The sequence below is a fragment of the Lindgomyces ingoldianus genome (genome assembly GCF_010093535.1).
Source record: "Lindgomyces ingoldianus strain ATCC 200398 unplaced genomic scaffold BDR25scaffold_34, whole genome shotgun sequence".
Classification (NCBI taxonomy): Eukaryota; Fungi; Ascomycota; class Dothideomycetes; order Pleosporales; family Lindgomycetaceae; genus Lindgomyces; species Lindgomyces ingoldianus.
The window spans coordinates 38,719-59,680 of NW_022985195.1; the positions used below are offsets into that span (position 1 = coordinate 38,719).

At 48.9% G+C, this 20,962-nt stretch overlaps 9 protein-coding genes across 9 annotated transcripts, besides 16 other annotated features; 3 read left to right on the plus strand and 6 right to left on the minus strand.

Annotated features, from left to right (window-relative positions):
* Window positions 1-929: 929 nt before the first annotated feature.
* BDR25DRAFT_377307 (MFS general substrate transporter) lies at window positions 930-2,651 on the minus strand (the record flags this gene model as incomplete). Its single annotated transcript, XM_033697493.1, has 3 exons — window positions 930-2,021; window positions 2,072-2,465; window positions 2,513-2,651. 3 exons carry the CDS (start codon window positions 2,649-2,651, stop codon window positions 938-940), a joined length of 1,617 nt encoding a protein of 538 aa, XP_033543065.1. The 3' UTR covers window positions 930-937.
* Window positions 2,652-3,738: 1,087 nt separating this feature from the next.
* On the minus strand, window positions 3,739-5,303 carry BDR25DRAFT_395764 (uncharacterized protein; the record flags this gene model as incomplete). Its single annotated transcript, XM_033698396.1, has 8 exons — window positions 4,909-5,303; window positions 4,708-4,835; window positions 4,337-4,675; window positions 4,234-4,282; window positions 4,071-4,198; window positions 3,941-3,998; window positions 3,827-3,887; window positions 3,739-3,796 (listed from the first exon to the last, which is right to left on the minus strand). The coding sequence occupies exons 1-8, from the start codon at window positions 4,949-4,951 to the stop codon at window positions 3,739-3,741; spliced, it is 864 nt and encodes a 287-aa protein (XP_033543066.1). The 5' UTR covers window positions 4,952-5,303.
* On the plus strand, window positions 4,873-6,110 carry BDR25DRAFT_293609 (zinc alcohol dehydrogenase; the record flags this gene model as incomplete). Its single annotated transcript, XM_033688733.1, has 3 exons — window positions 4,873-5,573; window positions 5,618-5,998; window positions 6,048-6,110. Exons 1-3 carry the CDS (start codon window positions 4,953-4,955, stop codon window positions 6,108-6,110), a joined length of 1,065 nt encoding a protein of 354 aa, XP_033543067.1. The 5' UTR covers window positions 4,873-4,952.
* A 947-nt stretch (window positions 6,111-7,057) lies between these two features.
* On the minus strand, window positions 7,058-8,780 carry BDR25DRAFT_377310 (aspergillopepsin A precursor; the record flags this gene model as incomplete). Its single annotated transcript, XM_033697494.1, has 5 exons — window positions 7,058-7,276; window positions 7,336-7,797; window positions 7,851-8,267; window positions 8,320-8,636; window positions 8,693-8,780. The coding sequence occupies 5 exons, from the start codon at window positions 8,778-8,780 to the stop codon at window positions 7,187-7,189; spliced, it is 1,374 nt and encodes a 457-aa protein (XP_033543068.1). The 3' UTR covers window positions 7,058-7,186.
* Window positions 8,781-10,070: 1,290 nt separating this feature from the next.
* BDR25DRAFT_377312 (uncharacterized protein) lies at window positions 10,071-12,468 on the plus strand (the record flags this gene model as incomplete). Its single annotated transcript, XM_033697495.1, has 2 exons — window positions 10,071-10,124; window positions 10,318-12,468. 2 exons carry the CDS (start codon window positions 10,071-10,073, stop codon window positions 12,466-12,468), a joined length of 2,205 nt encoding a protein of 734 aa, XP_033543069.1.
* Window positions 12,469-13,634: 1,166 nt separating this feature from the next.
* Window positions 13,635-14,456, minus strand: BDR25DRAFT_237731 (putative N,O-diacetyl muramidase; the record flags this gene model as incomplete). The annotated part of the gene is made up of 3 exons (XM_033685604.1): window positions 13,635-13,707; window positions 13,770-14,227; window positions 14,316-14,456. 3 exons carry the CDS (start codon window positions 14,454-14,456, stop codon window positions 13,635-13,637), a joined length of 672 nt encoding a protein of 223 aa, XP_033543070.1.
* A 128-nt stretch (window positions 14,457-14,584) lies between these two features.
* Window positions 14,585-14,819: a sequence feature (Protein overlapping with rRNA (BDR25DRAFT_359594, KAF2466227.1) was converted to a misc_feature.).
* Window positions 14,820-14,849: 30 nt separating this feature from the next.
* Window positions 14,850-15,282: a sequence feature (Protein overlapping with rRNA (BDR25DRAFT_359594, KAF2466227.1) was converted to a misc_feature.).
* Window positions 15,283-15,320: 38 nt separating this feature from the next.
* Window positions 15,321-15,510: a sequence feature (Protein overlapping with rRNA (BDR25DRAFT_359594, KAF2466227.1) was converted to a misc_feature.).
* Window positions 15,511-15,545: 35 nt separating this feature from the next.
* Window positions 15,546-15,623: a sequence feature (Protein overlapping with rRNA (BDR25DRAFT_359594, KAF2466227.1) was converted to a misc_feature.).
* Window positions 15,624-15,655: 32 nt separating this feature from the next.
* Window positions 15,656-15,762: a sequence feature (Protein overlapping with rRNA (BDR25DRAFT_359594, KAF2466227.1) was converted to a misc_feature.).
* Window positions 15,763-15,805: 43 nt separating this feature from the next.
* Window positions 15,806-15,883: a sequence feature (Protein overlapping with rRNA (BDR25DRAFT_359594, KAF2466227.1) was converted to a misc_feature.).
* A 48-nt stretch (window positions 15,884-15,931) lies between these two features.
* Window positions 15,932-15,998: a sequence feature (Protein overlapping with rRNA (BDR25DRAFT_359594, KAF2466227.1) was converted to a misc_feature.).
* Window positions 15,999-16,025: 27 nt separating this feature from the next.
* Window positions 16,026-16,096: a sequence feature (Protein overlapping with rRNA (BDR25DRAFT_359594, KAF2466227.1) was converted to a misc_feature.).
* A 34-nt stretch (window positions 16,097-16,130) lies between these two features.
* Window positions 16,131-16,225: a sequence feature (Protein overlapping with rRNA (BDR25DRAFT_359594, KAF2466227.1) was converted to a misc_feature.).
* Window positions 16,226-16,263: 38 nt separating this feature from the next.
* Window positions 16,264-16,355: a sequence feature (Protein overlapping with rRNA (BDR25DRAFT_359594, KAF2466227.1) was converted to a misc_feature.).
* Window positions 16,356-16,379: 24 nt separating this feature from the next.
* Window positions 16,380-16,500: a sequence feature (Protein overlapping with rRNA (BDR25DRAFT_359594, KAF2466227.1) was converted to a misc_feature.).
* An 88-nt stretch (window positions 16,501-16,588) lies between these two features.
* Window positions 16,589-16,636: a sequence feature (Protein overlapping with rRNA (BDR25DRAFT_359594, KAF2466227.1) was converted to a misc_feature.).
* A 38-nt stretch (window positions 16,637-16,674) lies between these two features.
* Window positions 16,675-16,742: a sequence feature (Protein overlapping with rRNA (BDR25DRAFT_359594, KAF2466227.1) was converted to a misc_feature.).
* A 38-nt stretch (window positions 16,743-16,780) lies between these two features.
* Window positions 16,781-16,856: a sequence feature (Protein overlapping with rRNA (BDR25DRAFT_359594, KAF2466227.1) was converted to a misc_feature.).
* A 36-nt stretch (window positions 16,857-16,892) lies between these two features.
* Window positions 16,893-16,927: a sequence feature (Protein overlapping with rRNA (BDR25DRAFT_359594, KAF2466227.1) was converted to a misc_feature.).
* A 49-nt stretch (window positions 16,928-16,976) lies between these two features.
* Window positions 16,977-17,057: a sequence feature (Protein overlapping with rRNA (BDR25DRAFT_359594, KAF2466227.1) was converted to a misc_feature.).
* Window positions 17,058-17,589: 532 nt separating this feature from the next.
* BDR25DRAFT_317651 (uncharacterized protein) lies at window positions 17,590-18,288 on the minus strand (the record flags this gene model as incomplete). The annotated part of the gene is made up of 1 exon (XM_033691687.1): window positions 17,590-18,288. The coding sequence occupies one exon, from the start codon at window positions 18,286-18,288 to the stop codon at window positions 17,590-17,592; it is 699 nt and encodes a 232-aa protein (XP_033543071.1).
* Window positions 18,289-18,487: 199 nt separating this feature from the next.
* On the plus strand, window positions 18,488-19,489 carry BDR25DRAFT_359596 (uncharacterized protein; the record flags this gene model as incomplete). The annotated part of the gene is made up of 7 exons (XM_033696114.1): window positions 18,488-18,501; window positions 18,566-18,779; window positions 18,820-18,881; window positions 18,922-18,935; window positions 18,989-19,126; window positions 19,235-19,386; window positions 19,457-19,489. 7 exons carry the CDS (start codon window positions 18,488-18,490, stop codon window positions 19,487-19,489), a joined length of 627 nt encoding a protein of 208 aa, XP_033543072.1.
* Window positions 19,490-19,916: 427 nt separating this feature from the next.
* On the minus strand, window positions 19,917-20,846 carry BDR25DRAFT_237446 (PHB depolymerase family esterase; the record flags this gene model as incomplete). Its single annotated transcript, XM_033685591.1, has 2 exons — window positions 19,917-20,633; window positions 20,685-20,846. 2 exons carry the CDS (start codon window positions 20,844-20,846, stop codon window positions 19,917-19,919), a joined length of 879 nt encoding a protein of 292 aa, XP_033543073.1.
* Window positions 20,847-20,962: the final 116 nt, after the last annotated feature.

Sequence of the window (20,962 nt, forward strand, 5' to 3'; positions counted from 1 at the left end):
TTTTGTTAGCAATCTTCTAACAAATTCAGCAACTATGCCATCTACGTTATTCTTTTGCCCATTATAATGTCCCAATTCCTATCCCAATCAACAACGCGGTCAACAATAGAGGCTCTTCAACTGCAGAAGAATTAGTTACATAACAACACTGTTACTAGTAAGCTGACTGAGCTTACAGAGTACATTAAAACAGTAAGATCAACAACAGTAGATCTCACAAGGGGTATCACAACTTCCTAATTAGGTATAGTCTTTAGCTTCAGCGCAATTACTTCATAATACTTCAATATACTTCAGTTACTGTATCCTAACCGTACACTGACGTCATCTCCTCCGTACAGTTAGTTAGTAACAGCCTCCTCTTCCGTAACTGTACTATACAGCCTCCAAAAGGCTCCGTAACTAACGGTTGGACACACTGTCAGCGCTTCATCCAGAGTAGGGGTGAGCTGCCTTCATCTCAGTGGACAACGTGCCCTCCAAGAAACGATCGAATATCTTGGTCGCAATAGTGTCCACCGAGTGCCCAATCTGGCCTGGGGAATCACGGGGTGTATCCAGGGTTCCATCATGTACGCGGAGAATTAACCAGTAGAGACGTTTACCGTGGTTTGTCTACAGCTTATGAGAACGGCAGTAGAGTCTTCACTTAGATGGTCATAGTCCCTTTTCATGAATGCCTAGGACATTAACTTCCGCGTCCAGCATATACTATAGTGGAGTGGACTTGGTTACTAGGATGATGAGCAAGTTCAGGCTAAGAGGTTGAAGGACAAAGAGGGTTAATTTAGGTATATGAGGCGCTCAGGAATACTAGCTTTGCACCAAGGCATATAAAGTTCCAGTATGGAAATTGCCCTATGGACTCCCAACTACAGCCAATGAAGTTGACTTAGGTATCAGCAGCGTTAGCAACACCAGCACCGTACGTAAACGCTTAGATCAAATCTTCCATACGATGCAAATCCGAGTTCTTTGTCCACCTCCTAATATTCTTCCCGACACCATAATATAGCGGGAATGCAAAGAGCGCCGGCCCAACAGTACAAGCAAAGATGACCATAGCCGGTGTAATCCAACCCTCCTTGCTCTGATGTGCAAGGTCGAAAACCCAGTAGGAATAGCTAAAAGCAATGAAGTTTTTGCAAACAGTCGCGACAACCATGATCTCTCCAGAAATCGGCTTGTAGCAATCGATGGCATATGCAATAGCGATGGTTGGGACTGTGGTTACGGATAAGCCGGCGAAACCATATCCGAAGACGATGGTGAGACCCCAGTGCCATTGGTATTGGTATGCACAGCCACCAAGGATGAGAGCAAGCATTGTGATACCCATGTAGAACCACAGAGCGGGCAAGCGCATCTCGGCCTCGCGGATGTTGTTGTTTTTACGCGTAGCACGGGCAGCGACCCAATCAGAGTATGGCCCAGCCGTAGCAAGGCCGATGAGAGCACCGACGACAAACGCAAAATTGGTGTAACCAACTTGCTCGGGGTTGAAGAGATATGGTGGAGCTCCAAGTACGACAGACTCGGTGATGTTGAAGAAGAGAACCAGGTCAGCGGGACCTGCAAGCATGAGTCCAGCCCAGAAGATGATGGGGTTGAAGAAGACTTTGACGGGTGTCCATGTATCGCGGATGACGAACATCTTCCAGCGCGAATCTGGTTTCTGGAACGGCATGAACTGCTGAAATGAAGGTCGACCCTTACCCACTGGTGGAGGGGCAAGGGAACTATTCTCCGAGTCCGGCGGGACGGTGGAATGGGCAGTTTTCTCGGCTTCTCCTTCCTTAACGGTCGTCACGACACCAGTTTCGCTGAGTGATGCGGAAGGAGAGATACTTTTGCCGACGGTGCCACGATGATACTTGGTCTCGGGGAAAGTGAGCGCAATCAAGAAGATAGCGAATGCGGCAAGGCCGGTTTCAAGCCAGAAAAAGGACCGCCAACCGTGATGTGTACCGATAGCTCCGCTCATAACGGGACCGAGGAAGGCCCCAAGGAAATAACCAGTGCTAAAGTTGTAAGCAAGAAGGGATACAGATGAAAGGAAAGTACGGCTTACAAGTACACCCCCGTCCACAATCCGCGCTCATGAAGGAAGAAGACATCAGCGATCATCTGAACTGGGATCGACTCGCTGGTCGCACACACAAGGCCATTGAGAGCTCGTGCAGCGAGAAGACTCCGATGTGAAGTCGCCAATGCCTCCCAGATGCAGGTCAACATGATGAAGACCGAGAAGACGAGACTGACAGCTCGACGCCCGAAGATGTTGCTCAGAGGAACAATGAAGAAGTTGGCAAAGCCGAGTGTGATGACCGTGATTCCGGTAAGAAGAGAGAGCTGGGAATTGTTGAGACGAAACTCCTGACCAAGGAGTGGGAACATTGGGGCAATAGAGAGCGCGCCAGTGACGGATATCCAGGTAAAAAGCCATTGGCTAGTCATTGCCATGACTACAAGTCTCAGTATCCTTTGAATTGCTCAGAGGACAGGAACATACGCTTCCACATCGTGGACCAGTTGAGGGGATCTCGAGGATCAGTTGAAGGGTGCGGAATGAGCGCCTTCTTCGCCCTCCCAGTCTCTGTCATAACCTCGGTGCCAGGCACCAGGTCGATTCCCTCCATCGTCTTCGCCATGTTGATGGGATAGATGAACTACAGAGCAGTTACGGTAGGGGCCTAGGAAGAAAATTTAATAAGTAGAACGCCGCGAATTAGGCCCGACAGAGAGCAAGAGTGAAGGAACCTGCCTACTTCATATATCTGTATCGCCCGGACATCTCTTAATATAAATGTACTTTGGCAAAGCAATCCATTTTCGGGGAAGCTCCGTGCCTCCCCCAAGGAGTCCGTCAGCATCGGAAAATGTACGGCCTAGTTCCACGTTCCTATGTGGTGAAACGAAAATACGAAATGTGAGTCAGCACCTAAAACACTGGTCGTGCAGCTGGCTCTATTCCAAGTTCTCGAATCCATCCAAATACGATTTCACCACTGCGTACTGTGGCGACCTGAGCGTCGGACCGTCAAACCTGAACCGTGATCCGCACATACAGCTAAACAGTGAACACAACGAAGGAAAATTCAGATTTCGGCGTTGTCATTTCGGGTGGAATCTACTGCGTGGATTGGCTGCATTATCTTGCATATACCAGAATTAGGCGGATCATGGCAAAGTTGATTTGTTAAAGCGGTAAGCACAGTCAGCTTCGAAAGGGTTGAATTCTCCAGGCCAGTAATAATCAGAGCTCGAAGGTCCGCAAAGATTACCACCACTAGCTACGCGACACGATCTAGCGCTGTCGTGCTGGGAGAACTTTCCTGAATATGTTGATGATGAGAGCGTAGATTGTTTCTAGAGACGAGGTTTAGGGCCATCAGCACTAACTCGTCGGAGAACAACATGACTGCTTCTGCTCGCGTCAAACAAGATGTTGCCCAGATTGATTAATCTGTCTTTTCCTGAAGATATAGATGATTGGGGTGAAGTTAGTCTCCACCTCGACCCCTGATTCCTCACCTCTTTGAATCCTTCCACCTTGGAGGTAATTCCGACAGACTGGAGAGCCAGACCTTGAAGAGCAACGCTTGGTGTACCACGGGCCAGAGGTGGAGATCCAGCGGCGCCCCACGGGCATCATTTCGGACAATGCGGGGAGGCGCCGTCAGCGATCGACGACACTAAATTAAGCTTATCGCGACGCCTTTTCTCTTTTTGATTGGCTTATCTACTCTTTGTGATACTAAGAAGCTGATGCTTGAAGCGCAGGAGGTTCAGATTGCTGGAGGATGCCGTCAGACACTGCACCTACAGAGCGTCTGACACACTGGGAGATGCCGTGCAGACGTGGTTGTTGATGCGTGATGCTGATGCTTTTGACGATGCCGACGTGTACAAATTTTTTTTGAAGGATGATTAGACATACCGGTGACTTGCGCACGTAAATTCCTGATATGATTCTTGCTTCTAGCGCATTTCAGCAGCTCATGATCGAATCCCCGAATTGAATGCTTATTAACCCAGATAAAAATGTTTTCATAGGTATAGCACCTCACAACCTGAGGGGCCCCAATAATAGACGTGGGGGAGTGGCTTCTCGGCATGATCAGAGACGATGATGATGGGTAAAATATCGGAGAACAGAGCTTCGCCGCGAGGTGAATGGACAATCGATAAGGGCTGCCTCAACAAGCCTCGGCTCGCCTATTTCATCCCGACCAGGCAAACTGCTCAAGTGCCGAGGTAGTTTGAGAGCCACGTGCGCTTTCTACCCTACGCACGTGACTCTTAGACTTTAAGGCTTTGCTGACTACCACCTCACTGCTTTATTTTTAGTGGGAGTGCCCCCAATCGTGCTGCCGGGACCATGAATATCAAGGTGTATGAACCAGGTTTGATCAAACCTTCCATGGTCCCTTCCTCGACTACCACAGAGGCGGCATGAAAGAGAATTGCGACGGTCCATTCTTGAAGAACTTGGTGCAAATGGGAGTTGGATACATGCTAAATTTCCCACCGCAGCCATTCTAGGGAGCTCCAGTGTTGTTGCATCGGTATGAAGAGCAGGGACGGAAGGACCTTGAATTGGAATCATACGGTACGCTGCATTCGTTACATCGCGATTTCTTGAAAAACGTTTAGCTGATGCTTCTTTGACGCCCTTTTCGTGAATCGATCGAATTAACTCTCGACATCTCGCCAATTTCTCGCATGTGCGTCTTGGCAATTGTCTTCAGCCCCCGTATTCCAACCCCACCGGTTCCACACTACCAGTACCAGTTCAAACAAGCTTTCATTAGTCTCCGCCTCGTCTCCATCTGCTCAACGTGTCCTCTCTGCCTGGATCTCTCTATATAGGCTCTCTACAAACATCCTAGTTCTCCTCTCATGCACTGCTTTCGACCCCACTTCGTGTTTGGATTGACATATCCCTCATTATGGAGCCTAACAAAACAATGCGGGCGTGGACCCATACCCGTGCCGGGATGCCTTCAGATGTTCTGACATTATCTCAGCTGCCTATTCCAGTTATTTCCTCTCCTACGCAAGTTCTCATTCGCGTGTTATACTGCGCTCTAAACCCGGGTGGTAGTATCATCATGCAACTCCTTCCATTCCTTTTCCGCTCTTCACCTGCAGTACCCGAAATGGACTTCTCAGGTATTGTCGTGCAAGTCGGTGCGAAGGTACCCAGCGATCGACATCTCCAAATCGGCGATGAAGTTTTCGGTTCCATCCCAGTTCCTCAGCACGTTAAATCCACCTGCGGGGCTTTGTCTGAGTATGTGGTGGTCGAATCCTCCTCTGTGGTCCCTAAACCTCCTGGAGCTCTGATTCAAGACGTTTCCGGTCTTGGTGTGGCTGGAGCAACCGCCCTGCAAGTCATGAAACAAGCCAAGCTAAAGAAGGGCGATAGTGTGTTGGTAAATGGTGCGAGCGGAGGGATCGGGCATATGCTTGTGCAAATGTGCAGGGCAGAGGTAGGAGAGACTGGAAAGATAGTTGCCGTCTGCTCGAAGAAGAACGTAAATTGGGTGAAAGAGTTGGGGTGCGATGAGGTATGTTCCCCCGGCCATGAAAGCGTGTGAACTCACTGGCACAGGTCATCGATTATGAACTGCATGCTCCAGTCTATGCATACCTGGCAAAATCCTACTCAGCATCGCGCTTCAATGTTGTTATCGATGCAGCTGGAGTTCAAGACTTATTTCTTAACTGCCCAGCTTTTCTCGCAGAGGGAAAGCCGTTTGTCACTGTTGGCCCTCGTCTTCCCGGCTACACATATCTCAGCATGCTCAGAGTCATTGGTACAATGGCGAAGAATTTCTTATGGCCCACCATTCTTGGAGGGGTCCCGAGGTCTTACGTTCAGGTTACGGCGACTGCTAATCTCGAGGCCATGGAAGAGCTAGCGAAGATGGTGGAAAGGAGAGAGTTAAGAATCGTGGTGACCTCGTGCGCGGAGATGGAGGATGCAAAGCAGGTACGCTGTCTACGCTCTTGTTGTTGTTTGAGGCTAACAAAAGGACCAGGCATATGATCGCATGCTTTCTGGTTCGAAGGGAAAGGTAGTAGTGAGAATTCAGAACCCGTAAGGCGGGATACAGGAGATTTGCATTGTTTTAGACTACCATCGTTTTGGGTCGAAGATTATGAGTACGATTGATGTTATCTTTCTCTCCCCAATTTTCTCCTATATCTACGAATTAATTACTGATCCGATATTCGTTAGCCTACTTCCGCATCAGTCCTAATTCTCAGTCACCCGCTCTGTTGCCCCTTTGAGAAGACTTATCTTCTCCTAGAGTGGCTTCTACAAATGCTAATTTAGAGGGCATACTGTACCCATTTTTGTTTGCTATTGATAATAAAAAGCGGTGAAAATTCTCACTCCCAAAATATTTCGCTTTCGTAATTGATATATACGACGACTCGAATTGATATCCCACCACCTCAACACCTTAAATAAATGGTAGGGTGGGTGAAGGAGCCAGGTGAAGGCAATCTCTAGAAATAGAGCGCGCTTCAAAAGGGCCGTATACTCTCGCTTCTTTTCTCCAAAACGCCACTCCTCCAATAATCTCGGCTGACCAAGATCGCCTTATTTCAGTATCACCGTCCATCATGGACCCAGGCCTCTCATTCTGCTCTGCGGCGTTAGTACCACAGCCATAGCTATTCCTAGTGAAACCACGGCCTTGGATGACACTCATATGAGAGAGAGCCTTCATTATTTGGCCGTGTATCTGTGCTCTCTTTACTCAAGCTGTGTCTTCTCCCGTGCGACATCATCGAGGTCAACAAGGCAGAATGCTAGTCTATTATTAAATGCAAGAACGCCATTGGACACCTCCTCTCCTTTAGCAATCTGTGCTGATTGATTCATAAGAATCTCCCCGAAAGCTAAACCCATCCGCCTGCCAGATGGTCCGTGGGTTATGTAGACCTAGGTGCTGGGCAGGACTCTTGAAGGGCACACAGGTATTGTCTCCGAAAAGTTATTCATTCTGTGAGGCCATGACCTTCATCTATCTAAGGGTGTATTCCCATTGTAGACGCGCTTTCGAACGTGCTAGATATTGTTAAATCTCTACTAACTATGTATGAAAGAGGCACCCAGAACACTTCATTTCCTATCACATAGTCAGTATCATGGACTGCCTTTGGTTCTTCAAGAGGCTGGAGGGACAGCCGTGTTCTGGCTAGTCTCCTTGCGCTGAATCCAGCCGAAGCGAGGAGACCCATTGTTCATATCGAAGATCTAATAAATGTAAGAACACATGTTGCTTTACTGAAAAAAATGTTCAGGGAGAGACTTACCGCATAAATTGCTTTCAAAACAGCGTCGCCATAAATATCCATGTTCATCGAGCCGCGCGACTGAATACTGCCATACACCATATTATTTCCAGCATCAGCGAATCCAAGATCTTCCTTCTGAAACGCAACCTGATTATCGCCGATGGCGAGCGTGATTTCCGGCAATTGGTCGGCGGTGGTGTTAGATGGGAAGACGTAACCCTGGTTGTTCTGGTCATACTTCGCGCCGGGAATCGCAGCATACACCGCTTCTACTAGAGTATCATCGACAAGACAGAGAGTCGTACCCGTGTCCATGATAGATGTGTTCCCGCTTCGATCGATGGTCTTACCAGCGACTACGGCTCTTGTGGACTGGACTTGCCAGAATCCCTGACTGTTGTCGACATCTGCGTAATTAGGCTCCGTAGCGCCGGCGGCAGTCATCGTATCCTGGTCAATGTATCCGAATGTGTAGAAGCTCTGCATTTTATTAATTTATGTCCAGTCTCCGGACCATGTTCTGCAACACTCACCTCTCCCTTGTCCGGCTCGTCGGTATCGCGCCAGCTGCCGAGATACGCAGTGAAGAGCTGCTGAGTGATGTCCTTTTGGTCAATCATATTGTCCACGGGAGTCTTCTGTGGGGTGGGTGAGACGGTGTTGATTGAGCTGAATGCTAGACCAAGGAGACCGCTTCCATTGCCCTGTACAAATTGCTGGGAGAGTTCCTTTGCAAGCTCAATGGCCTGGCCCTCAACCTTGAGCCCTCCGAGGTCGATAGTGTCAGTTCCAACATCTCCGCTAGCGAACGACGAATCGCCGTAGGAGATCTTCCATGTCGCGCCACCCAACTCCTTGAAGGTGCTTGACTTAGATGCGTCGAATGGAACTTGCTGGTTCTTTGCGTTGGCTTGACTTAAAATAGTCTGCGGCAACTCGGTTGACCAGACCTTGCAAAATATTAGTTAGCCCTTCACAAGAGCCAGCAGTTGAGAGACATACCCAAAGATCTGATGAACCAGTGTCAAAGTCGAGGTACAGTTTCTGCTCAGGGGTACCAATCCCGACTGGGCAGAGGTACAGAGAATCATTCTGAATGTCCTCTGCCGTTACCTCACCACTCTGGGCATCGGATGGTACTGCAGTGGAACCCCCGTCAGTCGCATCAGAGGCCGTATGAACTTGCGCATCTGAATCATCTATGCGCTTTCTCAATGCGTAGTGAGTTCTCACGCGGCCGCCGACTCTACCAAACTTTCCTTGCTGGCTGAAGACTTTGGCTTGGAAGTAAGGCCCTGGTTTGGTGGAGTTGAAGCCATCTGCGAATCGTTAAATATTGAACTCTGCTAGCCGAAGGTGTAACTGGCGAATGTACATTTGCTCATCGCCCAGACATAGGACTTCATGCCATTGTGCTTATACTTGGGACTTCGGTGGATGGCAACGCGTTGAAATGGCGCCATAGTTGCAGTAAGAGGAAAATGTAAGTTTGTTAGGGGTTTTAAGAGTCGATAGTAAGTCGTCTGTTGTTGGGGCGGCAAATACGTGTAGTTGTTATTTTCTATAAGAAAGCAGAAGTCCAGAGGTAGTGTTAAAGGAAGAGAATATCAAGAAAGTTGGCGCACTTATACTGACTCTTCGACGAAGAGCTTTAATTTTGCGTCACAGAAGGTAGGTCCCCTGACACGGCCATTCTTGTCTTTGTCTCTGTCGCAGTGTTATGCCGTGCCTATGCCGCGCACGTACAGTGGGGCGAAGGGGAAAGGCTCAGCTTGAATTAGACTTGAAATAAGAACCCAGGAGGGATACGTCGTGGAGCAAGGATACCAAGCTCCACCAAGCTCCACCAAGCTTTGGGGATTAGCAAATCAATGAAAGGACACCGATCGCGATGCCTTAGTCTACCTGAAAGGTGAAGTGGCTGTCCTAGTGGCGGAACATCTAGGCGACCCTTTTCAGTGTAGTCTACGGCATGTATTGCGGTTCGGCACGTAGTTACAGCCAAACTGAAGCTGCCACGATAGCAGCGAGCTATGTTGTTTGACAGATGTGACGTCGATGTGGCAAGCTTTTTGATCGATGAATCGCTAGTAGAAAAGGGGGTGGCAATAATGATCATGGTGGCAATAGGCCACGAGGTCAACCCTCAAGCTTTTAGATCTGCTTTATTGCGCAGGCCATGACTAGGGGCGTAAGATGGTGTATCCATGTTTTGGCTCCGTCGGCTGCTTCAGAGATGGCCTGCAAATATAAAGAGGAAGTGGTGACGTCATGTTCCGCGCGGCCGATCCGGGGTTCAGGGTACTTGTTAGCACGAGTATGTCAGAGCCGTGAAGAATTACTATATTAAACCCCCGAACCTTTCTTCAATCGAAGTGCATAATCGTATGGTTCATGCGTGAGAGAAGAAGAACAAACCCTTAGAAGCCTCGTAACCTGAGGCGAGGGGTTTCATTGCTAACCCTAATTTGGTATAACAAGGTAATAAGTAAGGTTATGGAATCACCTCTCCTAGCCAAACGTTGCATTTACAGATCCCGAAGACGTGGTTCCAAAGAGAACCCGTGATATTATTGGAAGAGGAATAGTATCATATTAAGATACTCGCCCAGGCAGATCATGCAGGTAGTTGCTCTAGAACACGTGATACTTGCAGTCAAAGTGAGTGCAAATTCCAGAGCGACACCCCCTCTTCTTCTTCCAATGACACCCATCGACCCCATTCATCCGCCTCAGGCTCAGAAATAACAAATATGCAACCTCCAGATGCGAACATGGAGGGTACACACACACTTCAACTATTTGGGGTAGGTGCCTCGGCAGCCCCCATGCTACGTCATTAACAGGTGGCTGAAAGCCAGATCTCAACCACAATCATGGCGTTCTCAAACAATTCCACCATCCTTTGCTATGACCTCTTAACCACTCTCTCCGTGCAACCCCCTTAACAACCCTTAAGCTTTTGTGTCCTTCTCTTCGACGAGGACTATGAACGTCAAGAATGGCAACGACCCACCACGCATCCCACAGCGGAAGCCGGTCGCAAAAACAACAACCTCCATTATACTTCCTCTAACTCCCAACGTCTTCATCGCCACCGTCCTCCTTGGGGCTGCCTTCTCTCGTCTAGTTTTTCGTTGGATTGTCTCTGGAGCGCCGCTACTGGCCTACTCGATCCTCCTTGGTGAATCGAACGGGTATCGCATCTTACCCTATATTCCCAAGTGGACCATATTTTCAACGTTAAACCTTGTATATGCCGTGGCGGCGACATCGTGGCTACTTTACTGGGTTTTCGCTGCTTTCTGCTACCCTTCCATCCTGCTCTCATGTCTTTTCCAATTCGATGCCGCTGCAGGTCTTGCTCGCTGGATGTTCAGGACGTTTCTAATCGATTTGCATTTCATCAATGACAAGATTGCATTCTTCGATCTCCCTGCGTTGGAGATCGACACGGAGGTGGATGGTCTCATGGTTATTCGAGGAGCTACGTTCTCCTTCACAACGCTTACCTTGACCGCACATGGTGTTGAAGCTGGCATTAAGCTGTCTGATGATATGGAACTTGCAATTCAAGTGGAAAAGGTTACCGTGTCTCTTTTCAGGAGAATCGAGCTCGACCACGTCTTCACCAATATCAAAGGCGGCGAATTCGAGATGACATTTGGTACCCTCGCGCCCGATACCCAAGATAGGACCGGCGACCCACTCATGGTGAGCGACACACCTATACTCATAGCAGCGTCGGCCGCATTAGATGGGACTATACCCTGTCCGACCAGAATGAAGACAGCGATGGCGGCTGGAAAACCGCCGAAGGACTCCTCGAATGTACGATCAGCTTTCGAATTGACGAGGACGATCTCACCAGATGAAGAGAATGCGAGTGCGAAGTACAAAGAAATCCTCGGTGAAATATTTGAGACTAGCACAGTGGAAATTGCAAGGGCCGCCTTGAAAAATAGTTGCCAAGACGATGAAAGCGGCACTAAATTAGATTTTGAGAATGCCAACGACATGCGTGCAGCCATTTGCGCTGAGATCCACGACCAACCGTCAATACCTCATCCGCCTTCGAAATCAGTTCGTGTCTCCACACTCGCGAAATCACCTCCATGGGTTAAGACATTTCTGCACCGACTTCCACTGCTGCTCCGCGTGCTACTCAACCCTCATAGTTACTTCCACCCCATTAGAATCAAGTCTATCACCAGTGCGGGGTCCGGGAAATGGATGGTTCACCTTATGCAGACTCACTTCTTTAGACATTACGTGACCCAAGATGCTGAGATCCGTCGATTAGAGTCTCGCATCTCTTCCTGGCTGGCGGACGCCAATTTCACCGTAGAGCTCGGGAAGATCGATTGTACGGCACACGTTCCGATCAACACTTCATTCGACATCGAAACCCATCTTAAGGTTGGCGACTTTATGGCTTATCGTACCCTGCCAGAAGCAGTCAACCTCACGCAAGTGATCTCCCTCGGCGGCCTTGACGCAACTGTGTCCATTCCGTCGTATCTTCTTCCGCACCATGAGCATATACTTCCCGAAAAACCGACCGAGTTTCAAGAGATGGAGCTAGAGCAGGCCATTAGGGACGCCGAGGGAGCCCCGAACATTGTGAAAGCTGAAGCCGCATTAGAACAACTCCACAAAGACGAAGCAAACATCAGGTTGTCTGCACACGCTCATCTCCCAGCATGCTTCCACCAGGACCTACTTAACTTTGTCGCTGCGACCGTCAAAGCCACCAAGGTCATCGAAATGGATCGCGGCTTCGAAGAAGTTAAATCCCTTCGCGAACTCAAACGCACAGGTACAAACACATCAGTCAGCAGCGAGGCCAGCAGTCTCATGTCCATCGATGGGTCCGACCAAGACCAAGAGAAGAAAAGCTTCAAGTCATTCATGCGCAAGATGGACCAAGGTATGAAGGACGCCGGGGTTAATATGAAGGATGGAATGCGCAAGGCTGGTGTGAATACAGTGAATGCCATGGCAAATGATCGATGGATCGCGAAGCTTGTGGGGAAGATAACGAGGAAGCTAGAGAAGGCGCAAGGTGATGTCGGATACTCTGGTAATCTTCCTGTTAAGCTGGAGTGGTATCGGGCGAGAGCGGAGCCGGATTCGAAACTTCTGCCGTAGAGGGATTAGCGTCCCAGAGTGGGAACATGAGGTTGCGAGGAGAACGCGGAAGTTGAGGCTTGCATGGACTATGATACCCATTTTAGGTTTCTTGATTCAATGTATTGATCTTCTTGAGTTAGTTCCCGGTTACCCGTCCGTGCCATACCGAAAGGCTGAGGCATCTAGATCGTCTTGCTGAAGAGAGCCCTTCGATTCCTACCCAATATCCCCTCCTTTCCTTTGTCCACCAAAAAAAGCCTGTTCTCAATCGCTCTCGTAGAAGCCTCATAGGCTGTAGACGCATGAAGGTGGTCGAGAGCACAGTCAACTTCGGTGATGGCTCTATCGGGTAGGGTGGTGGAGTAGTAGCATATAATGAAAAGCGCTCTGGGTATATGTGGGTCAGGGAAGAGCGATATTCGTTGAGTAGTCAACCCAGGGCGTTAGGTCTTGCTTGATCGCCCGCGAAAACAGATATCGACGTGGGCAATGGTTGATCGAGGAATGGGCAAGGTTGTTCCATTGCTAATCGAGTCCCCTAGCATGACTTCTGCATCAACTAATCTTACTCGTATGAAACCTCAATGATACATCACTCCTCGAGCGTAGTCGGACCCGGTCGAAGACTCCAGTCTCCAGGCTAGAGGTCGATACGATGGAGTAGAAATTCACGAACGAGGCCGAAGTGTACAACCTCAATTACGCATCCTTGGAGAGATACTGTTACGAAGTCGTAGTACGTAGCACTTAACTACGGAGAGTCTTATGCGGGGGGCGAGTCTCCTAGACTGCTAGGTGGAACTCTGGTTTGTCCTTTCTGGCATTGAAATCTGAAAACATCCAGTCCTACGTCAGTTCCAAGATTATTCCGATAATTTAGGAGACCCGTATCCGGTATTTAGGGGGAAATGAGACGGGAAGTGATCTGGCTGTGTTGGTTCAAGCAGCACATCTTCTCACGGAAGTTATGGACACTATTGGCGACATTGTTTAGCCCCTGTCGTCTTGGAATTTTCACCATTTATGGACATAGAGAGACGCCATTATCTTCAACTTGAACCAGGCGAACTATCACAATACACTAGATGTACAGAGTCACGGTTTCCCCTTTGCCTTGGGCATCGCCAAACGAGAGCACTCTCTGAAACGAGAAAGCCATCAGTGGCCTCACCACCACGAGACAATCAACCAGTAGCAAGCTTTTGCAAACTCGAAAACGCTCCGTTGAAGCTGTCCGAATCTCCGCCATAAGTATACCTATCTTCGGTCAGTACGTACCATCGCCATGTTGGAAAATAGAACGCATAGTTCTGACTTACGCATCGTTGAATTGCCAAATGGTTTGATATGGCCAGCCACCCGGAATGGTCCCAACACTGCTGCTATACCTCGCTAACACCAAAGGACTGTTCCCCGAGAACGCCTTCGAGTTCCCCGTACAAGTAACCCACCAGTCATTCGTAGTGTAGATCATCGGCCAGCGGCTAGTTAAGGCATGGTATTCGTTTACGAAGCTGGTGATCCAAGACACCATGGCCGAGGTACCTAGCCCGTAGCACGTACTGGTTGCTCCGTACTCGATGTCAAGCATTCCTGGTAGCGTGATACCGTCGCCGGACCAGCCACCGCCATGTGCGACAAAGTACTGGGCTTGAGCGCTGCCACTGCTGCTTGCAGGCTGCGCGAAATGGTACGCACCGCGAATGAGACCCGCGGAAGTAGCACCATTGTAATTCTTTGAGAAGTTGGGATCTTGGTACGTCGTGCCTTCAGTTGCCTGTCATGTTGTGAGCGGTAATCCGCTCAATGGAGGTGCTACAGATGGGAGACTATACGTCGCACCGAGCACAACGGAGGTGAATTACCTTAATAATCACAAATCTAGCACCAGAGGAGTAGGCACTTTTGAAATCGACTGTGCCCTGATAGTGTGAGATATCAAAGCCAGGGACTGCAGCGTGGCAGAAGTTGGTTGCTAATGCAAGAAGGGCAACTAAATACTTCATGATTGTCAGGTAGGAACTTATCATACGTAGAAGCTTGAGGGTGAGAGTATCGATTTCATTCTGTGATTTCATGAAAGTATTTATGTTCAACTCTTGCCGGAGCAGTCCACCCAATTATCTCCTTTCGAATGTCACCGGCCTCCAAGATACGAGATAGTCATTACACCAACAGGCCAAATACGGATGTTTGCGTTTCGTGGCTAAGATTTGCTCCACGTGTTTACGGGCCGATCCACATTTCATTGTTTCATGCCCGGCGACCTTCCGCCTTGGTCACCGGCCGGTTCGGGCCTTGTGCGCGTTCGCATTCCGATGCGAAGACGATCCTTGCGGCGAAAGGCAGGTGGCTCGGTATCCCGGAGGGTTGAATGCATCTCACAACGAACACGAAAGACTTCATCCAACCAAGGATCTTCTCCTTCAACGAGGTCGCCTCTGGAGGGGAACTAGAGCCCGGAATCGTTATCTCGAAGGAATTCGTCCAATTACCGATTTACTTCGTCCCTCCCCTCAGGCTCCATCCAGTAGTCACGCCCCGCTCTCTTTATCATAGACCCTTTTCTGGACAACTGTATCATTTCCTTGACCAACTCCAGCATGTACAACTCGCTGACTTCTTAATGTGGTCAGACCATCGAGGCCATCCTGTGTTTCTTCCCCTACTCTCAACTAATTTCCAAACCGTGCCGTATACCAATTCTTGCGGCGCAAAATCCTGTACTCTCTTTACCGAGATTAAAAATATCCTATACATGTCCATTTACTCCTCGGTGATGAATGATGGTAATGTTACCTTCCTGTCCGCAAGAAACCATGCTTCAAGTTTGTCTGAGTGGCATAATTGCGGTGCGGTGTCTGATTCAGTGCCGTAAATAACGGAGAGGGACTTGAAGGCTGGTTCACGAGCTCTGAAGAGGAGTCCAGGTTGAAGAAGCGTATGTATGCGAAATTTTCGAATCCCAGGGTTCCCGTCAACACTTTCGCCGCAGAGATATCCAACGGCTTCCCTGGCGGGAAGAATTCCATCAACAGGAACCTCTCAGCCAGGACGCTTGTAGGATGGTAGTTGATGAGTTGTGAGAGGAACAGATCTTCAAAATCATGGCCTACGGCGCAGTTTCTCTTCTTTTAAGCTCTCGTAATCCAAAGGCGCGATGGTGCCTGCCGGTATGGATTTGAAGATATACGGCTGTAGGCAGTCGGGTTTGTCCACCCATAACCAAGAATTCGGCGCAATGATTCCACAGCTAGTTGAAGAGAAATGCAATATTTGGTGGCGGAAGTCGGGAAAATATGAGGGGAAACCGTGCAAGAAGAGGAGAGATCTTTTCTAAACCAATGGGATGGAGACCCAAACGTAACACCTCCCTATGGATAGGATGGTGCTTAGCGTGCAAAGGTGCCCGCAGCTGTGCCGTCGTGAAGACGTGCAGTTTAGAACTTAGCTCGAGGTAGATCTGGAAACGTAAAATGAGATTGGTTCGATGCAAGATCGAGCCCGCTGAAGTACTTCAACAATTCATAGTTTGTCGCAATATATTTGTGAGCAATCTTGTGGAATGATGCAAGGAACTGCTGGGAAATACCGTATTTTGCCGTACAGCAACGCTGCGCAATACTCCCGCTCTTTCTGCAATGCGGTATCCTAGACAGCCTCCAGAATTACGGCAACAGTGTCTCAAAATCACTGACACTCCCTGAATTACCACACAATTTGGACGACCCGGACGAAAGAGAACAATTCGAACAAGTCGTGCTCCTACGTCGGCGTCAACTTCACTACTTCTATGTCGCAATGGCCGCAGAGCTAAACTCGACGCACTACGACCCCTAACCTACGACTTCAGCCCGTTGAGACGGAAACTCTTTGAGCCGCGAGTTATCCCTGAGAAGGCCGCCGTAATTCGCCTAACAAAGAATTAGATCAACATCGCCAGTTCAAAATCGAGTACGAACGACGATGCGAGGCCCGCTTGCCCGATCACCTTCTCAGAAGATGAGGTGACCTCGTCGCTGTCGATTTCGACCACAACATTATTAGGTAGTCCCCATATGATTTAATTACTACTGGGGAGATTCCAACTAGCTTTAGTAACTTTAGAAAGCAGAACATGACTCTTAGTGGTGGGCAGAGACGTTGACTCTTGGTGGATACAGCATCGAATATGGTGCTTCCCCCTGTCACTTAGCCAGGCTACTCCGCATCCACAAACCACAGTTTCCTCTAATGCTCTTGTATGTTTCTCAGCGGCTTTGTACTATGACGCGGTTGCTGAGTCAAATGAAGTGCATCACCGAGAGAATATGGCGGCCTCTTGGCACAGCCATTCCCCCTCGTCCCTCTGACATCTTTCAGCAGGTCAATCCTGGCTATTCACCCCCATCCTGATGAATTGCGAGGTAGCAGCTGCCTAATCCCTGTCGATAATCTCTAAGTTCTCGAAGAATTTGATGACCGACATGGAAATTGGGTAATTTGCACACCTGCTGCCTTCCTTGGACGTGGAAGCCGTTTCTCAGGCCCCCTCTCTGGAGTCGAAGCCTAATTCCACGCTACCTGATGAAGCTATGGTAATCCAATACCTCACCATTGAAAGTTGATAGGGCAGAGATTTGAATGAACCGTCACCAGTGCAAGGCCATGCTATCTGGTAAGTTATCATAAATCACTAAAGAGTCCCGAAGGACATTGATTTTTTGTCTAATATATGCACCTTTCCTAAAGTCGGATATTAAGTCTTACACTTTCCACCCCGTTCAACGGGAATAAAGTTTCTCGCCATTCAGCTCCTGTCAGCAAGCTCAGTAGCCTCTTTAACAACCTAGCCCGACTTATTTAACCAACTCCCAATAGAAAATAAGGAAATCCGAATCTGACTCCATATCCCTTTTATTTTTCTAAACGTACGTTAACCCTTAAGACGCGCCTCCGGGTCTTTTCGGCCAAATCACCATCATACCATCTGTAACATTGTACGGGGCACGAGTTATGAGAGGAGTCATGTATTGTAGATTGAGGATCTGAGGAGCTATATGATTTATAGTATTGTGGGACGCTAGGCCTAAGGCTGGACAGCCCATCGTAGAGCCCCCCAGCTTATACCATCACACCAACAAATAAAACGTGATATCCCTAGACTGAGCAACCAACATCGTAAACCTGGAAGCTCTGACCATTAGTCGGAGCCGGAACAGCCGAGGCAGCGACGCTGAATAGGCGGCACACATTGGCACCGTTCTCAGGGCCAAATTCGAGGCTCTTGCAGTTGGGGTCGCTCTTGCACTTGGTCAGACAATCAGCGGCGGAATTGATGTTTGCAGGCTGGCTCAGGGGGGCTTGGTTGGCATTGCTGCCGGCAGGTGTTGCGCCGCATGTATCGCGGGCAGCAAGTTTCTGACCAGCTGGCTTGTTACCTCCTTGTTGGTTATTGCCGCTGTTGGTGCCCTGGTTGGTGCCCTGGCCAGTGTTCGCGCCAGTTGGGTTGCTTGAGGTCGGAGCGACAGCCGGAACAGAAGTACATGCCTTGTCGAAAGCGACGAGGTTCTGGGAGCTCTGCGCCGGAACTTGAGATGCGGGGACGGAGAATAGCATGCACTTGATGGTGTTGTCAACCATGCCGAAGACGAAGGATTGGCATTGGCCATTAGCATTGCAGGCGCTCTGGCAAGCCGAGGCGGTTTTGATGTCGGTGGGTTGTTGGATTGGAGTCTGAGAGCCACTGGCAGTGGGTGCAGATCCGCAAGTGTCTCGGGCGAAGAGGTGGGTTAATGGAGAGCCAGAGACGCCGCTGAGAGCGGCGAAGGTGGCAACGAGAGTGGTGAAGGTCTGCATCTTAATGATGATTTGGGGTTTGGGGCTTGGATTTAGGAAGGAGGAAGTCGAAACTAAATTGTATGGATGTGGATTTGTTGTTCTCTTGGAAGATGAGTTGAGTGTTGCTGATGATGTTGATATCGAAGGATATCTCCAGCATCTTTATACCCAGCCTACTTCCTGTGTACATCGTACACGACACCTCTAAACTTTGCACATGCCCAAGGACGCGTCCTTCTTCTCGAGCATTGACTCCTATTGCTACCCCAACTTGAACACAAACATACGCTATTAGGAACATTCTTAGTGTTGAGTCGTGGCGCAAAGTCGAAGACTACGTACTTGCCACGAATTCAGATGTGGTGCATGAATTGACATTCTCAAAACGTCAGCAATGCCGTCCATGGTTCTGGCCTCCATTGGTCACTCTAAAAACAGCCCCACGTGAAACAAAACTGTACGACAAGGGAGGCCAGGCTGAGGAGGCTCAACAACCAATATTAGGCTTTGTAGGGAAACAAAACAAGCTCTCTCTAATTTAGGCGATAGAGGCATGGCATTACTTCGGTTGGTGTTGACGCAAGTCACAAGCGGATGAAACACTATGCGAAGTGAAAACAGGGGGGATGACGGCATCACCACAACTAAAAGGCTCAACGACTTAGGTCAAGTAATCGAACGAGGGCGAATCGCTCGATCATCTACCGTCGCTAGTGAGCCTTTTCGACAGGCAAAAGGATTCCGGAATCACTTCTTTACAATCGATACCAATATCAAATTTCCAGCCGAAGCCTATTCAACGGCTATAACACGCTTAGACCGATGAATTCTTCACTCATTCCACCTGACTCAAAGCGTAAAAAGCGTAAAAAGAAGCAGACCTAGAAGCAGGGGACCTTAATACAAAGATAAGGAGAGGATATAATAGCTTAGGGCCTCCGCCAGGCTCCCATCGGAGCCTAAGTGGAACTTGGGTTTGCTAATGGAACGCTACCCGAGCATGGAACCATATGTGAGCCAGACATGAAGGTGTTCAAATTCCTAAAGCAGATTTTAGTGAGCCACTGGGAACGAGGCGCTTGGTGCAGGAGACTTGAGAAAAGAACTAAGAGGGGAGTTGATGAGGGAGGTATATAAGTTAGCAAGAAGGGATCCAAAGGGTTATAGGGCCAGCGTTGTCCCTTAGCTTCTGGTACGAGCAGTTATTGTCCGCAAATAGGGTCTTGACTAAATAGATCATAGATAACGAACAGTTTAAGCATCAAATCGAAATCTTAACCCCCTCTTGATGGAATTAAATCCTTTTAGTTCTCAACCTAGTTGTCAAGGACATATGCGCTTCTTTTGTGTAAAACGAAGAATCTGAAATCACGAGGAGAGCCGGGGCCGAAAAAGTGTTGTGAATAAAATATATCTCATATAGCGCCAAACGTGGATGGATGTGCTCTCTTATCTTGGCTCTCTCATCTTGCTCGAACTCTGTACCACAAGTGTCAAAATGTTTCCCACTCTTTCCGTTTAGCTAGACGAGAATAATGGATTGAAGCTAAGCTGAGACGGAAAAGGGACGTACAACACGCCCACAGGCCGGTAAAGCTTTGAGATTCTCCACCCTCGATCACGTCTAACAGCCAAGTCGCGTTCAATCACAGGCCAAACCACTTCAGATCATCGTTCTCATGCACCGGTACGGTATGGCCAACACCCTGGCAGCTGTACCCCAAGAGCTTCGTTCCATCACCATATACCATTTGCGTGTATCCCGACTGTGGAGTGTTGGTGACATTCTTTGCGAAGGTGACACCCAAAAGACCAGACCATTCCTTTAGTTGCTCAGCGAGATTTGGGTAGTTAACAAAAGTATCTGCGGTTCCGTGCCAGGTCGCCATGCGTGGGTAGGTGCCGTTGAATCCAGGGTACATGGCCTTGACTTGCGCAGCCCATTCAGCAGATGTTTTAACAACCTTTCCATTCGCACAGGTTGGGTCTGCACTTTGAGGGCTTGCGCCAGGTGATCCTGCCAAACAGCCAGCCGCAACTCCAGAGTAACAGGAAGCGGCGTTGAATAAATCGGGGTAGGTCGCTAGCATGACATTGGTCATCATGCATCCTGAGGAGGAACCCGTCACAAAAACCTTGGTCTCATCGGCGTTGTACTTCTTGAGGGTGTATTTGACCATATTGGATAGGCCCTCATTGTCTCCTCCAGCGTCGCGTGATAATCCCTTAGAGGTGTTAACTTCCCAGCAGTTGTTATCCTTCTTAGTTGATGGGAAGATAGTAATGAACCCCTTTGAATCAGACAGGGAGTTGTACTTCGTCATCTGTGCAAATTGTTCGCCGGTGCCACCGCATGGATGAAGCTAGGGGGTTTTAGCTAGATCACAATAATATTACGCTGGTCCATAGCTAACCGCTAGAATCACTGGGGGTTTATCCGCAAGCTTGGTGGGCACGTAGATGTTCATCTGGAGGTTCGTTGGGTTCTTGCCAAAGTCACTGACTCTGACCAGAGCACCGTTTGCAATGGCAGAGAGTGCTGTGACAGCAGCGATGAGCGAAATGGAAGGAACCATGTTGATCGTAATGAGGTAGTGCAAGAATGGAGGTCCTGAGTTGCACTTGAATTCAGGTGGATTGCAAGCGACTATTTATACAAGACCTCGGTCTTACTCCCGAGGCAGAATCTTGA